The following is a 15,822-nucleotide window of genomic DNA, read 5'->3' as shown; positions in this document are numbered from 1 at the left end:
ACTGAAAATCTAAAGAAGTTTGAAGTTGAATTTACACAGAGATTACCTTTCCTCCCGATTGTTTTTTAGCACTTTCATATAGCTCATCAATATGGGAAGTAAACGACATAAAATCTGGAATGACAAACTTCCTTCTGAAAGCTTGAGTAAGCAACACAATGTTACTCTGCACACACCTGCAAAAAGTTAAAAACATTTATTAGTACTTTGACAATGTAGTGTGAAAAAGCAATTACATGTTATTTAATTAGGACCTTCAGTCCCTTGAAGCTACATGCCCACAAGAACAAGTCTGTATTACTTTTCCAATTTGCCACTCCATTTTTTTTAAATTAGGTGTAATAGCTTTACTGCATGCACTTTTAATCCTTTCTACTTAAAGCTCTCTTTTGAAGTTTCAACTGTGAAGCTGTACTGCAAGGTATTCTCAATCTGCCTTCGAGTGGCACCCCAGCTTGCAAAAGGGATCTAAAGCACCCAGTTCTTGGGATCAAACTATCTGAAGTTTATCTAACCCAGACCTTGTCTAAAAAAAGTTCTAATAAATCAGACTTGGGAGGTTCAGGGTTGCTTTCTCTCACTTCACCCTTTCACCACTGAGGTGAGAACGCTGCCAACAGACCAAACTGGAATGTGATTCCACTCCTAATAAGAAAAAAACCCTGTGGAAAAAGTTGATAACATCTCCTGCACTGAGCAAAAGTCAATAGTGAGCCGTACTGCAAAGTTCTTCTTTCAAATCTCCAGCATTCAAGGAATCTCTGTTGCCTTTTAGCCCAGAAAACACAGTTACACTATCGGCCACACCCTCTGAACGTCAGCCCATCTGGGACAGCGAAAAAGCCGATGAGGTAAAAAGGAAAAGACTTATCTAGGACAAACAGAAGGAAGGATGAAAACACAAACGGAGACATGCTCAAAGTGGTGTGTCCGTGGGTGAGAGGGGAGAGCAACTGGCAGCCACTATCAAGTCAGTTGAAATACGACCTGATAAAAGGTATTAACAGCCCCATCCTAGGGCAAGGAGGACAAAGGCAGGTTTAACAGCAAACAAACAGTTAACACCTTCACACCGTGCCTTCTGGCACAGTTGACAGAAGCAGACACACAGACACATACTATTAATGCAGGCAAATGGAAAGTTCAGAACATCTAGGCACATGCTACGAATTATCTTCCCTTTGAATCCCCCCTCTTTTTCTAAGCCTGTAAACTCCTCCTACTTCGAGGACTTTATCTTAAATTGAACTGATATCCATTTCAAATGCTGATAAGCACTGCTCTCTGAAAGTGAAAGAGAAACTGTAGTTTCCGATGTACAGTCACCTTACAAACTGCTGGCTGTAACTCGCTGCTTTCTTAGCCTGTGTGAAAATTGCAGTTGACTTGGTTTTGTTGCAATCTCTCATTTTTTCCTGGGTCTTGCAAAAACTGCTGTTTGCTTTTGTTCCCAGCAGCTTCCAATTACAGTCACCTAGTCCAGGTGCAAAACCCCCCTTTTCAAAAGTAATTAATAACACTGATGGCAGCTATGTGTGCAGAAGGACTAACAACATAACATGCCCTAAGTTCAAACTTCAGATGCACTTCTGCATTGTCTGTACTACCTGAGCAGCATTAAGCACTCCTATAAGAAAAAAAACAAGTATCTGAAGTTCACCCAAACCTTTCAGAACAATTCAATACAAGGTCTGGAAAACAAGAAGGCACTGTGCACTGAAATACAGTTTTCTTAAGATCACATTATGTTTCTGAAACAACAAGGGCATTTATACACTCAAAATCTACACCAAGCCTATGATGCTCACTTCAGCAGCTCAATCCCTTTAATGTAGGGATTAAAACTCACTACAGAAATGGCTGTGCTGGTGAAGGACATTTACTTTTTGTTACCAATTTTTCCCAGATTCTGCCAAGGTCGTTGTCTGGGTATTTATCCTGGTACTCCTTAACCCAAGCAAATCCTATGAATTCACAAACTAAATTAAATACAAGGGTTCAGGTAATCTAGATGGGCATTCAGAACAATAGGTGAACAGACAAAATAACAGAGTTCTTCCATCTCCCTTTAACAGGACAGTAAACAGGACTGACAGTTTTCAGTCAGGCAGGACATGAGCCAAGACAGCCTCTAAAATTCTGCAGCTGACATCCTCTCCCACCGAAGTAATTAACTCATTATGTTCCAGGTAACCCCCTGGAGACAGCAGGCCTCAGGCTCTGAAGAAGTGGAGCAACAGGAAAAGATCATAGGGAGGAATTTAAGTAAATAATTATACTGATAAATAAAAACCTTTCTACAGTCAAATATTGTGAACAACTTGGCCCTTCTCTCTCACAAAGTTTAATGGTCGTTCAGGATAGGTACCCTAAAAAGTCCTACTTTACATTCTTCCATTTCAACAAACTTTACAATCTCAGCCTGAAAAAAAACCCCAGAACTCTCTTGCCAAATCACAATCCAAGCATTTCTTGCCCCACTTTAAAAAATGTTATTTCAAACTATAAATTTTTCCTGATACATTTTGGTTAGGAAGATTAGGCTGCAAGTCTTACAATCAATATTAACTGTCAGTGACTTGTATAACCAACTTTGAAAGCAACAGTTTGAGGGGTTTTGGAAATTGCATCTTTGTTCTTCAGCACAAAGTTAGGATCACTTTATTTCCTTTACCACCTTGTTAGGTTTATCCATTACTTTTCAAGTTCTGACTCAGACTGCTTATTACTGCTTCCCTACACAAAGCAGCCCAAATTTCATCTAACAACAGATGAATTGTTGATCACTATTATTATAACAGAGTACCATTACATTAAATAGTACCAAAAAGGAAAGAAAAAAAATTCTCACAGCAAGCTAACCAGCATGTTGCACTGCTTTCATTAGCAGCCTGGTCTCACCCTGCAAAGACCACATTATGTTACACAAATGCAACATCAACAGCTAATTCACTAATTTATCAACACTCTCTCTGAAATGTGCACCCCAGAAATCTTCATCTTAAGAAATTCTGCAGATGAAAGATTAAAACTCCAAAACTCCAAGTTGTTCTGCCTGTAACATGGAGATTCTTTCTAATGTGGAGAATGCTGTAAAGCCAAAAAACTTCAAAATAATGCAATTTTAGTCGAATTGGAGCCTAATGTTTCGAACCACTAAAAAGGCATACAGAATGACAGACAATACAGGTGCATGAGCTGGTGTATTTTACACTTGAGTGATTTAGTCAAACTTATGCTATCACCACTCCAAATCCCTTAACCTTGATACTTTATTTGATCTGGCAGCTTTGGATTCAAATTCAAGAGGAGAATTACACCCCTGACTTTTATGTTTAAGGAACTGAAGCTTTCAAGTCCTGAGCTAAGTACAGCTGACTAGATACATTATTATATTTCACACCTTAAACACTTGTGGAAGAAAATACAGGGACCCTGTGCAAGCCTCTTCACAACAAATGCAGTGTTCCTACAAGGAACAGGTAACTGAAGTTCAGGGGTTTTTAATTTACAAAAATGGTTACAAAGGAACCTTCTGCTGCTGCAAAGAAAAACTTGTTATGTGAAACAAGATTCACATTCAAAACTCTTCCTACACAGGAAGCAACCATGTAAGCTTTCTACAAATTGTTATAGTAATGACTACTCTCCTGACACAGAGCATCAAATCCCAGAGATGTGACACAGAACATAAGATAATCCCGCTAATTAGAAATAAATTCTTTTTCAAATGAAGAGCCCTTGCCTAAAACATAATTCCGTTTACTGTGACAAATAAGCCTTTAGTATAAACGTAACAGATAATAGCAAATGAATTTCCTTTCTAATCTATCCATGTACCCAGGAAGGTTTCTGAATCTAACAATTTAGAGTTCTTACTCTGCTGACAATAATAAAAGTTAAGACCTGGTCTAGAACTTAACACAGGAGTAAAGTTAGTCCATGCTGGACCTTTACAAAGTATCTCACATCTGCTTAAGGAGTTGCCTGGCTTTTTTGTTGCACACACAGATATTAACTTTTTCTCAATCTACTTCCAAAAATGTTTTTATATATATGGACACACACACACACACACACATATTTATATCTGTGTAAATACACAGTACAGCATAAGCATATACTGTATATACTTTATATACCTATATGTACGTAAAATGTATGTATTTTATATATATTATACACTTAGAAAATTGTATGTGCAAATAAGTTTTAGGTATTATGATTTACTCTGCAAATGGAATAAAAATGCAGACAGAAAAACAGTCTAAAAATTTCATTTCAAAATTTAAGAGCCTCAACACTTCCAGTCTTTTGGCACACACAAGCTGTAAGTAGAGGAGTAAAGGAGGGTGCTTGAAATGAACAGAAGACAACCTGAACAGTGCTTACTATACTTTCAGCTGACTACAGACTTTGCTAAAAATAACCAAACAAAAGCATCACTAAAATACAGTACACAGATCTTTTCCAAAACAGACCAATGTCTGCAATCCTAACCCCTCTCACCTCCACCTATGTTCAAATTCAACATCACTGTTTTCCTCACACTCACTTTTAGAATTGCATACATCCTTCTGAACATCTTGCCACACAGAAGCAGTATCCTGAACTTCAGATTAAAAACTGACAATACAGAGAGACAGCAGTTTTCTGTAATCATTCTAAACACTTCATGCTGCATCAATTAATTTTGTTTGGCACCTGACCAAGAGCTGCAGTATGGGATGAGACACACATGCAAGCAACATTTACACATTAAGCTCTTGTGGACATCACACAGCCTGTCTGCTGCATGAAATCCGAGAACAACTGTTATCAAAAGAGCATCAGGAGGGTGTGTTTGACTCCCTTTCCCAATCGATTTATATAGCTCATGTCTCTCCTTAAGACAGCACTCAGTAACACACAGACGGCACTCATTCAGAATTATAGTTACATAATTGACAGAAAGTTTACTTTTTAAAAAGGTCTTTGTCCAGCATAACACCATCTGAAGTAGTCTGAAGAGTCAGTCTTAGCATATCCATGCACTCTTTCAATCGAGGATCAGATGTACGTAATCCTGTAGATTTGAGTGCCTATTACAATAAAACAGTAATTACTAAGTGAAAAGATCACTATTACAATCAAGTTATCTACTGCTCAGCATTTATCACTCTAAGAGATCTGCCACTGCATCATCAACAGAGACATTGTGACACTTTACTGATTCTTTAGCAATTTCCTTTGGCCATTTTGGCTGCATTTTATGTCAAGACGTTAATGTTATTTGAAACCTAGTGGTCCAACTACATTTTACAGAAGCACAAATACTACCGAGCCATGCCACAGGCACAGCTGCTTTCAAGCATACTCTTTTGCACATCAAAGAAGTGAATAATAACATTAATGTACTCATTCTCTTACTTAACTACAGAAACAGCACTGGGGGGGAACAATACATTCCTTCCCACAGATAAACATGTACAACAGAAATTCTTTCTTTGCATTCTTGCATTTAAAATGTTAAAATAACCTTGCAGTAGCTAGCTTTCATACAACACTTTGGAACAGTAAACTTACAGTTATGAATTTATGAACTGGTATTTTTTCTTGTCCTTCTGCAATAGTATAGAAAAGCAGATCTTCTAAGCTGGGAAGGAGACCTTGTTTTATTTTACTGGAAAAGAGAAAAAAAAAATCTTAGATTATTTTAGTGCCTATTTTTATTTATACACATTTTTGCATTATTTTCCTGGGAAACATATTTTCACTTCTACCACAAATTTCAAAGAATGTTTTCCTCAGTGAACACAAAGCTTACTTCAAGCAGAAAAAAAAAAGGTAATATTACAAGCAGCATACATAGATTTTGCATAGAGTAGCAAACATTCTTAACTGCAACTCAGTCATATTTTTACTGTCATACATTTACCACTAAGATTATTTAGTTTTTTTGGGAGCAGATTAATCACATATCCCTCTTTTTGATGTTACCAAGGATAGGTATGTCACTTGCAGAGGATAAATTATTTATAAGATTCCAGGACGTATATGCCTGATAACGAAGTTGAAGAGCATACTGACCCAACTGTTCTACAGGCAAGAGAAGGAGAGGATAAATGTGTAATATTTTCTTCAAACAATCCCATTTTCAGGGCTCCACAGAGGAGTCCTAAAGCCCTTATCCTTCTGGAAGCTTATGTAAGCCCCATCAGTTACCATGAAACAAGCAAAGCCATCTGCAGCATAATCGAGCACCTGAAGCAGGAGTGACTCTCATCACACCTACTTAGCTAAGTAAACCCAGGGCAGATGCACCTTTAATGGTCCCTGTGCTTATCAGTGTAAACACACCGCTCTCCAAGGATCCCAGGTGTTACCTATTTCACTCTGCTTCCCCTATGCCTGCAGGTTTTCATTACCTGCATCTCCATTTCATATGAAATCTGAAGGAAACCTACCAAACTAAGCAGTCAGATTCCTTCTAAGACAGAAAGTTCTAGTACTGACAGCTTTCCCTTCCCTTTGAAGTTTACAGTAAAAATATGTAAATAAAAAAGTAAAAACTATGAAAATATTCCTTGATATTCCAAAGCACCCTGCAGCAGGCAGGAGCCCAAGTCTTTACACTTGCCCTGTAAGCAGTGCCCACTACACTTCCAGACTGAGAGGGGCAGTGACAGCAAAGGGATTCTGATTCTTTGGTCACCTGAAGTGCCCAGGTTTGTTTCCAGACAAAAAAAGCCAATGTTCCAATGTCTGACAAACAAAAATACATAAAACCAAAAGAAAAAATATGTAGATAGTAGCTAAAATGCATAGTATGCAGTCTTACATTATTTTAACCATCAGTTTTAAAGGTTTATCTTATAATTTATTAATATTGGCAATACTTTGTTACTATACAGTAATAGAGAAACTATTGCCTGAAACTAGAATGCTCAGTGGCAATTTATGTATTTTTATACATTTATGCATGTGTTTACAAAAAGTAGGTCCAAATTCTAGTCACTGAAGTTTTCAAGAGATTAGTAATTCTTTGAGTAACAGAACTCAGGGTTACAACTGCAAAAATAAAATGCTCCAGCTAAGCACAGACCCTAGATAGGCCAATGCAATCTTACTGACTGACGTTTAATCCTCTCCTCTCCCAATACTTACACAAGTCAGATTTATGATTATTTTTAATAAAAATCTGATTGTACCCAAATTCCCTTATAAATTTAAGACAACCTCTAGATTGTCCTTGCCTCCCTCCTTTCCTCGTAACTAGCTGTGAAAACCAGTAGTAAAAAATATTACCTCTCATTTTCCAATTGAAAACCCTGTACTTACAGACTAAGAACAGAAGACAGCTTTGTAAGCCAACAGAACTTTCCTTGTCTTACAGTCTAGATTTTTTTTTTAATTTAAATTATGCTGGCTGACTAATGCACAGACAGGCTGGCAATTCAACCAAGACAAACGCTTGCAACTACCTCAAACAAATTACTGAGCAGCCCTTCTGCTAAAGAAAATTCAGGTCTTCCAGGCAGCATGTTTCATTTTCAACCCTTTGGGGACAGTATGTCCAGTTAAGCCAACAGAACCAGAACTACCAACACAGCAACTAAAGCTTTAGGATGTCTGCATCCTAGTTCTGTAGGGAACTAATTTTAAAAGTTATGCTAAGTTACATCATCTACAACCCTAGATATTCATCATTTATACAAAGCATTCAACTGAGCTCCCCAAAACGCTGAGATTTCATGTTTTAAGGAATGTCTCTGCTACACAAGTTGTTCCTGGACTGCTTAAGGTCTGGCAGAGGAAACTTTCCTATTTCACCCTGACAAAACCAGCCAGCAAACACACTGAGAAATGTTAACTGATAACCTATTTAATTACACATTTCTGAGCAATTACTCAATTTTACAGCTGTTCCAAATATGGAATTTCTATTTGGAAAGATGCGGAAAAATACTTCAGCCAGTTAACCAAGGTTTTACCTGCCTCCTCATAAGATTTTAATCTATTTTAGAGATGTGCACCTTTCACAGCAGAAAATCTCTCAACGGGGTTTTCATATCTTTCACATCTGCTGTTGTTCAATATTGGGTCACTCAGCCTAATTAAACAATGGAGCTGCACAGAGACCAAAGCAAAGAGGATGACATTCAATATATTTACAGAAAATGGTTCTTGTCAAATAGTCCATCTTTTGGTAAAGTTTATCAGCTAAATAGGGGTGAAAAGGCTTGCTCTGCAGTTTATCAGATCAGTGATGTCAGTAACTGATGTTTGCTTAACCTGAAAGATGTGTTTTGGCACTGTGAACACACTTAGCAAGATAATTCTGTTCCACACATGGTAAAAAGCTGTTTTTCAGGTCAGGGAACTTGCAACTTTCATAGTCAAATTAAGTGGAAATTCCAGTTTGCCTGATTTCATGAATAATGACTTTTGATACTTCTTTACCTTCTTGAAAAAAGAAATAAGCATGAGACTACTGAACAACTAGACTTCTTTGGTAGTATACTAATCTGTGGACTACAATACTGCTGGACTGGTTTTTTAAATACAAAGAAAAGCCAACATAGGAATTACAAGCACAAGGACTTCACAGTCCTTCTTTCAGATCTTCCTATTGTATCAGTACAACATCTACACCAGATTCTGGGAGGGACTTCATTTTAACAAACGCTGAATAAGAGAAGAACAAGATTAAATTTCAAATAATGTGGAAGATTCTTACTCTGTACTTCAGGATAGAACTGCCAAAATGCAGAACAGGATTTACAGAACAACAAATGTTATAAAGATACAATATTGCTAATAATAGTTTCAGGCATTATTAACAAATATGACACCAGTCATAAAAATGAGGTTACAATTACTGTCACAAACAATGGTCCCTCAGGGACCACTGAAGATCTTCATCTATGACACCAACAGTGGGATCAAATGAAGCCTCAGCAAGTTTGCCAATGACCCCAAGCTGAGAGGTGCAGGACAAGCCTGAGGGATGGGCCAATATCCAGAGGGACCCTGGATGCACTCAAGAAGCTGGTCCAGGTGTGAGCCTCATGAAGCTCAGCAAGGTGAAGTGCAGGGTTCCACACCTGGGCCATGGTAACTCCTGGAATCAACACATCCCAGGGGAAGAACAGCCCAAGAGCAGCCCTGCTGAGAAGGATTTGTGGGTGCTGGTGGAGGAGCTGGACACGACCCAGGCACGGGCACTGGAGCCAAACATGTCCTGGGCTGCATGCAGAGCAGTGTGGGCAGCAGGTGAAGGAGGGGGTTTTCCCCTTCACTCCACTCTGCTGAGACCCCACACAGAGTACTGCAGTCACCTCTGGGGCCCTCAGCACAGGAATGACACCGGACCATTGGAGCAGGTCCAGAGGAAGCCACCAAGATGGCCAGAGGGATGAGCACCTCGCCTTAGGAGGTAAGGCTCAAGGAACTAGGGTTGCTCAGGCTGGAGAAGAGGAGGGTCCTGGGAGACCTCAGTGCAGCCTTTCAGTACCTAGAGTGCTTCTGTAAGAGAGATGGGGACAGGGTTTTTACCGGGGTCTGTTGCAACAGGACAAGGTGTAATGGTTTTCCACTAAAAGAGGGCAGCTTCATCTTAGATATAATGAAGAAATTTTATGGTGAGGGTGGTGAAATGCTGGAACAGGCTGTCCAGACCTGGAAAGAGGTCCCCACCCCTGGAAACATTCAAGATCAGACTGCATGAGGCTCCCAGCAGCCTGATCTGGCTGCTGAAGTTGTCCCTGCTTATTGCAGAGGGGTTTGGACTAAATGGTCTCTACCAACCCAAACTATTCTGGGATTCTATGAAAGCTGCAAGTCACAGTCAGTAGCCACTCCACCTAAGACAGTCATCTTGAAGAAGTTGTCACCATACTACAGATGCTGTATATCCTGGTTGTATCTCCCAACACTTGTCAAGTCATTCAGCAACTGCTTTTTGTCCACTCATATAGTGAGACACTGGTCCCAGAACAGAGGCGGGCAGCCAAGAACTACCATTGTTCAACAGCAAACTACATATTTATAAACTTAGATCAAAGATAGACATGTTTAGTGGCTAACAAAGAGCTTCTGGTAAAAAAACAAACTAAACTCTAGTTTCAAAACCTTAGCCTCTACAGAAGTTATCGAAGGTCAAATAAAAGTACACTTCTGTTTCTCACATCTCTCAGTATTGTATCCACACTCCATGAGAAGTGTCAGCAAAATGAAACACTGCCTGGTTACTTGTTATTCCTCTGTTATCTGGCTTGCAGAAGCAAATTTATTTTGAAAAGTATCTCCAGAATTCATCTCTGCCCTTAAAAAAGAGCACTAACCCTCCCTTGTCATTAAAAACAAAAAAAAACAAAAACACTTCCTTTAACTGTTTTGTGATATTCTATATACCAATGTCTAGCACTATTGCAATTTAGCTAAAAAAAGTGACCAATTTAGCTTTCAAAAGTTAGGGGCACTCACGTTTTTCTTCTCCCTCTCACCTTAATCAAGGCCTTTTTAATTTAGAAATTGCTTCTACTAGGTGTTTCATAAACTGTTTCATCCCTTTACTGGCCAGTACAAGATGAACACTTATACTGAAAGTAAAAACAAATTAAGAACAGTTATACTGAAAGCAGGAGCAAAAGGTATTAAATATTATACATGTCTGTAACTGAGGAGTGACTTAGGCTACTGTGTTTTAATAACTCAGGCATGAGGCCTAGATACTATTGTGTTTTAATCCACAATTCCTATTAATTAAATTTACCGGTCTGTGACCACTCTCAGTTCAAGCTCAATTATTTTTCCTGTCCAAAATACATTAAGTTTCAGTTGGATACACAGTGTAAAGGCTGGAGAGCAGGGATAAGGAGGTGGTGGAAGATGTTATGGAAAAAATGCACCAGGGGATCTGGTTATGCAATGGGATACTAGTTATTTCATCAGCCACCAACCTCATAATTTATCCTCACTATGAGGAATTGAACTGTTCTAAATTTCTGTGTAGTCTTTGCACAGAACATTTTAGGCTTTTACTTGCAACTCCTACTCTGTACACAAGGAGTGTTAGGAAAGCAAATAAACAGGAAAACCTTACTGCTGTCTTTTGGCATCATGGGTTATTTCAGTATCCCAGAACCATGACCTTGTAATCAAATAGTAAAAAAAATAGTCCCCCCACACGAACTAAAAAAGAAAAAGGCTATTGCCAGTGGAGTCCACAATCCATTTGTCAAACACCACTCAAATGTTAAGACACTATGGATGGCAAAGCACTGGAATCAGCAGAATACAGACTGCACTGACTTAGCCCAGTTGTCAGTGCAGTTCAGACACCTGTCTTTTGAAGAACCTCACTTTTCTTCTCGAGCCTGCACTCTGTCTTAATATAGCCATGACTTCCACATGGAATGTACCATTTACAAATGCTTGAAGGAAGACTTTCACAGTTCTGCTTCAAGAAGAGTAAGAATGAAAGTATCTAGTAGCCTGACTAATGTGCCAACAGGAATTCCTGCACAACCTGAAACAAAAAGTAAGTTTCTAGCCTTTTCTGTGTTTGTAACTACGTGCCAGATGTTTTATAGAATTTCTCCCTGTTCATTTTGCAGTAAGATTCAAAGAACAAACATCTGACTTTCAAATACATCCTTTTGTCAAAAGCCAAAAATTATTTCAAGTGTTTAACTGGTTTGTGATTATATAGCTTTACCACACATGTTAGAAATTAAAGAATTTCCGTAATTGATGCTAGCTGTAGGAAGCCACTAACAGCTCAGTTTAAGAAAATGTTACCTCTTCAATAAATCACCTTTGCAATATCCTCAAAAACCCATCACAGCTGGCATGCTGCTTTTTTCCTAAGTTTTTAATGTCAGTACTTCTGCTTGAAAACAGAAGTGTAGTCTTTATAAACCACACCTATTCAACTACATAAAGATATTTTTTTGTTCCAAAACATTATCTAGAGAGCTAGTTCAAAGAGGAGACCTCATATTTGTTGAACAAGGGCATAAATTTAGAAATACTACCCGTTATGATGGTGTATTATATTGCACACAGTTACATAACCTGACAGGCATGCATTTTTTAAGGCATCTGACAGCAGAAGTAACTGGTGATGCCTTTAAAGCAGGCTGTACCCCACTGAACCAGGCTGAGTAGCTGATACATCTGGGGGAAAAGCAGGAAAGAACAAGGTCACAGCCTCTCTCCCCACCTGCCATATTGAAGTTCATGCTAAAAAAAAAAAAAAAAAAAAAACAAAAACCACAGCTCAAAAGTAGAACTACTAACAAGCTAAGGGCTGAAGCCTTCCTGACTGGCTTTGTAGAATCTTCCCCAGACTTCCTCTTAGCATTAGACTAACAGAGACTTTGCTCAGTGTCAAAACAAGGTACTCCTTTCTCGGACCTGGTTCTTCTGTCATTTGCTCTTTTCATCCAGGTAATAAGCATAGCAAAGCCTGAGAAAGCAGCTTGGTTTAATTTTAATTATGCCATCCCATAATCAGCACACAGGCTGCCTACAGGAATGCCATGGGGTATATTTCAAACATACACAAAGGAGAAGTCTTCATGGGGCTTGCAGTTAAGCTGTCGAACTTCTTGTAAAAGGTTTTCTGAGATTCTAAATGTACCCAGGTTCAACCAGCCAATGTACAGACTATGAAGACAAGGGGTGCTAGGAAATGAATACTCAAGACTTGCATAGTGCTGCAGACTAACAGAGAAGAATGCTCTGTCAAACCATTTACCTCATCATTAAACTCAACCTCTGGTATCCACTACCAGGTGCAAAAACTGGAGCTGATACACCTGTCTCCCATGTTTTTCGGGTGGTTTTTTTTTTAAGGAGCACTTCAGTTTCTGAGTAAATAAATAGTAATTTCATAGAAATATAAAGCCTTACCATTCTACTACCTGCACATACCTTTGTCACTAAGGGGTAAGTAAGGACCTCGGCACAGGCACACATCCTGCAGCACCTACAAACATCTGTACTCACCACATATGGATCTGTCCCTGGCTGCACTAGATCACAGAACTGTTAGGGCTGGAAGGGCCCTCTGCAGATCACCCAGTCCCCAATGCCCCTGCCAAGGCTGGGTCACCCTAGGGCAGGTTACACAGGGACGCATCCGCGGAGAAGACACTGCTGCGAAACCTCCGAGGCAGCACTACGCACCACGCACACTGCCTTTAATAATTAATGCGAGATGACACAGCTTTCGCTTCTCCTGAAAAATATTTTTAGCCAAGTAGAAGCGCTACCAAAGCCACCCTACCACCTGTGCCGGGCCTCCGCAGGGACGGCACCCCCTCACACAGGCGGGAGGGACGGCCGGAGGTGCCGGGGACGCTGCCCGGGCCGCACGCCGCGGAGAGCGGAGCCCCGAGCGGCGTACACGCCCCCGCCACGCGTGTGCGCCTCCCTCCCGCTCCGAGCCGCCGGCAGCGGGGCCCGCACCGCCCGGGATGGACCGGGCAGCCCCGGGGTCCCCGCACCTGCCGGGCAAGCGCCCGCCCGGCGCGGCCCGGCCCCTTCCGCAGGCACCACGCGTGCGAGTGGGAGGAGGCGCTCACATGGCGCCTCCGCATCATCCCCCGCGCCCGCCGCCCCCTCCACACTCACTTCTCCCCGCCGCCGCCTACGGCCACCTCCTTGCCGCCGCCGCCGTGGTTATTGTTGTGGCCGCTGTCGGCGGGGGGCTCGCCGGGAGTCGGCGACGGCGCCTGCGCCCCCTTCCCCGGCTCCTCCAAGGCTCCCTCCGAGCGGGTGCACAGACCTCGCGCTGACGGCAGCGCCGCCGGGCCGCGGCGAGCGGCGGGCGGGCTAGCGCCGAGAGCGGCGAGCGGCGGCTGGAGGCGCCTGGTCCCGGCGGCGGATGCCGGGGCCGGGGCCCCGCCGCCGGCCGCCCCCGGCGGGCCGAGCAGCAGCAGCTCCCGCAGCAGCGCCGAGCGCCACAGCCGCATCATCCTGCGCCACCGCGCCGACTGCCCGCCGCGCCGCCCGGCCGCGCCTCTCGCACCGCGCCGCGCCCGCCCCCCACTGCGCGCCATTGGCCGAGCTCGCTTAACTGTCAGGCGTACGGCGCGCCCATTGGTCAGCGGGAACGTCACTCAGAGTCATTGCCACGGCCCCCGGCGCGGGCCGAGTCTCCCCGCGGGGCCGCTGGTGTCGCGCGCGGCCGGCGAGGCGGGAGCAGCAGCGCCCCAAGCGGGCGGAGCCGGAGCGCTGAGGGGAGCCCCGGGGCGCCACCTCCCTCCCTCATTCCTCTGCTCACTCCTTCCTTCCCTCCATTGCTCTGCGACGTGTAAAGGCGTTGGGAGCGGGCTGGGCTGCGGCGGTGTCGGGTTCAGGTTGCCATGGATATGGCCATTTTTTAAAACTGTATGTTTTTGATTACGAAGTGCACCGCCTCCGCCGTGCCGGCAGGATCACAGAATGCGCTGAGTTGGAAGGGACGCACGAGTTGCATGGAATCCAGCTCCTGGCCCTGCACAGGACACCCCAAGAACCTCACCCTGTGCCTGAGAGCCTTGTCCAAACCCTTCTTGAAATCTTGTCAGGCTGTGACCACGTCCCTGAGGAGCCTGTTCTATTGCCCGACCATCCTCGGGGTGAAACACATTCTAATATCCAACCTAAACCTCTGCTGACACAACTGCAGTACTCAGCCCAGAAAGAGAGAAGGATGCACAGGGCCTGTGTCCATCACCCACCAGGCACCCTGGGAAAGGGCTCAGGGAACAGCAGCCCCTTGGAAAAGCCCTCAGAACGAATGGTTGTTCCCATATATTTTGGGTCAAACTCTTCTGGCAAGGAGCAGAGCTCCTAAGGGGTTTCCATGTACTTTCAATAAAAGGGTAACTGCATAGCCCATTGCCAAAACTTACTCTGGAGGCTGTAAGGCTTGGTCAAATGTCTGAAGTTTTTGGGTTTTGAGAAAAATAAATAAACCAAACACAAACCCACAAAAATCAACCACCTGGCTGCCTAGGTGAACTGGGTGCGGCCATTCTTCATGTCCACATCATCAAACATTCAATTAGAGTGTGGAAATTTTGCTGCTGCTCACCTACAGGTCCCACTTTGGGAGCCACCGACCCATGGTTGTGAAGTCCAAAAAGCAAAAGTGTAGCAGAGAAGAGTAGCAGAAAATAACTGCAGGGCTTCAGCACAAGGTGTAAATGTCACTCTTTATATACATTTAAGCTTCTGTCACAGCTGTCAGGATATAGCATTTTGGGAGTCACAGATTTTGCAGTTACTTGGTGAAACTTTGCTCACATCACCAACTGCTAAATTTGTCCTGGATGAGTACAAATCTATATTAGCAAATTTTATCCATTATGGGTAACAGTAGAAGACAAGATTTCCTGTCATCCTACTTCCTCAGTAATGCCAACATGCAAACCAGTTTTTTAATTGTCCCTAGTCTTCTCAGTTTAGGAACCTTAATTTTCGGATCAAAAATGTAAATACTTGTGGAGCTGGGAGTTTATTACTGCTAGATTTCCTTGTGAACAATTTCCCCATGCATTGAGGTTTATTTCATCTGCTCTGTTTATTATGCTTGGCAGAGGTGGGGGCGGAAAAGCTGCAATTCTGAGTTAAAATGCTCTTGCTGCACACTTTATTTGAAATGTTTTACTCTAAAGATACTGATATTTTGTTTTCCACCACCCCCCAGATTGAAAGTTTCAGCTGTTTAGGCATAGTAATTTCCTCTTAAAGACCCCCACAAAACAGAGAAGGTTCTGTTGCCCATTTTTCATGCACTCTGAGATAACTACAAATAGACATGGAGAATAGTCTTGCCTTGTGCTT

General features: G+C 42.3%; 1 protein-coding gene across 1 annotated transcript in view; it reads right to left on the bottom strand.

Moving 5' to 3' along the window:
• GLS (glutaminase) overlaps positions 1-13,982 on the bottom strand; it is a 59,760-nt gene extending 45,778 nt beyond the window's left edge. Inside the window, exons 1-4 of the mRNA XM_036386695.2 lie at positions 13,624-13,982; positions 5,566-5,662; positions 4,960-5,081; positions 47-176 (exon numbers count right to left, since the gene is read on the bottom strand). Coding sequence (XP_036242588.1) covers positions 47-176; positions 4,960-5,081; positions 5,566-5,662; positions 13,624-13,967 — 693 coding nt within the window. The 5' untranslated portion in view covers positions 13,968-13,982. The remainder of the gene's footprint in view (positions 1-46; positions 177-4,959; positions 5,082-5,565; positions 5,663-13,623) is intronic.
• Positions 13,983-15,822: the final 1,840 nt, after the last annotated feature.

Source organism: Molothrus ater, chromosome 7, assembly GCF_012460135.2.
Source record: "Molothrus ater isolate BHLD 08-10-18 breed brown headed cowbird chromosome 7, BPBGC_Mater_1.1, whole genome shotgun sequence".
NCBI classification, from domain to species: Eukaryota; Metazoa; Chordata; class Aves; order Passeriformes; family Icteridae; genus Molothrus; species Molothrus ater.
This window is presented reverse-complemented; position numbering and strand designations above follow the sequence as displayed.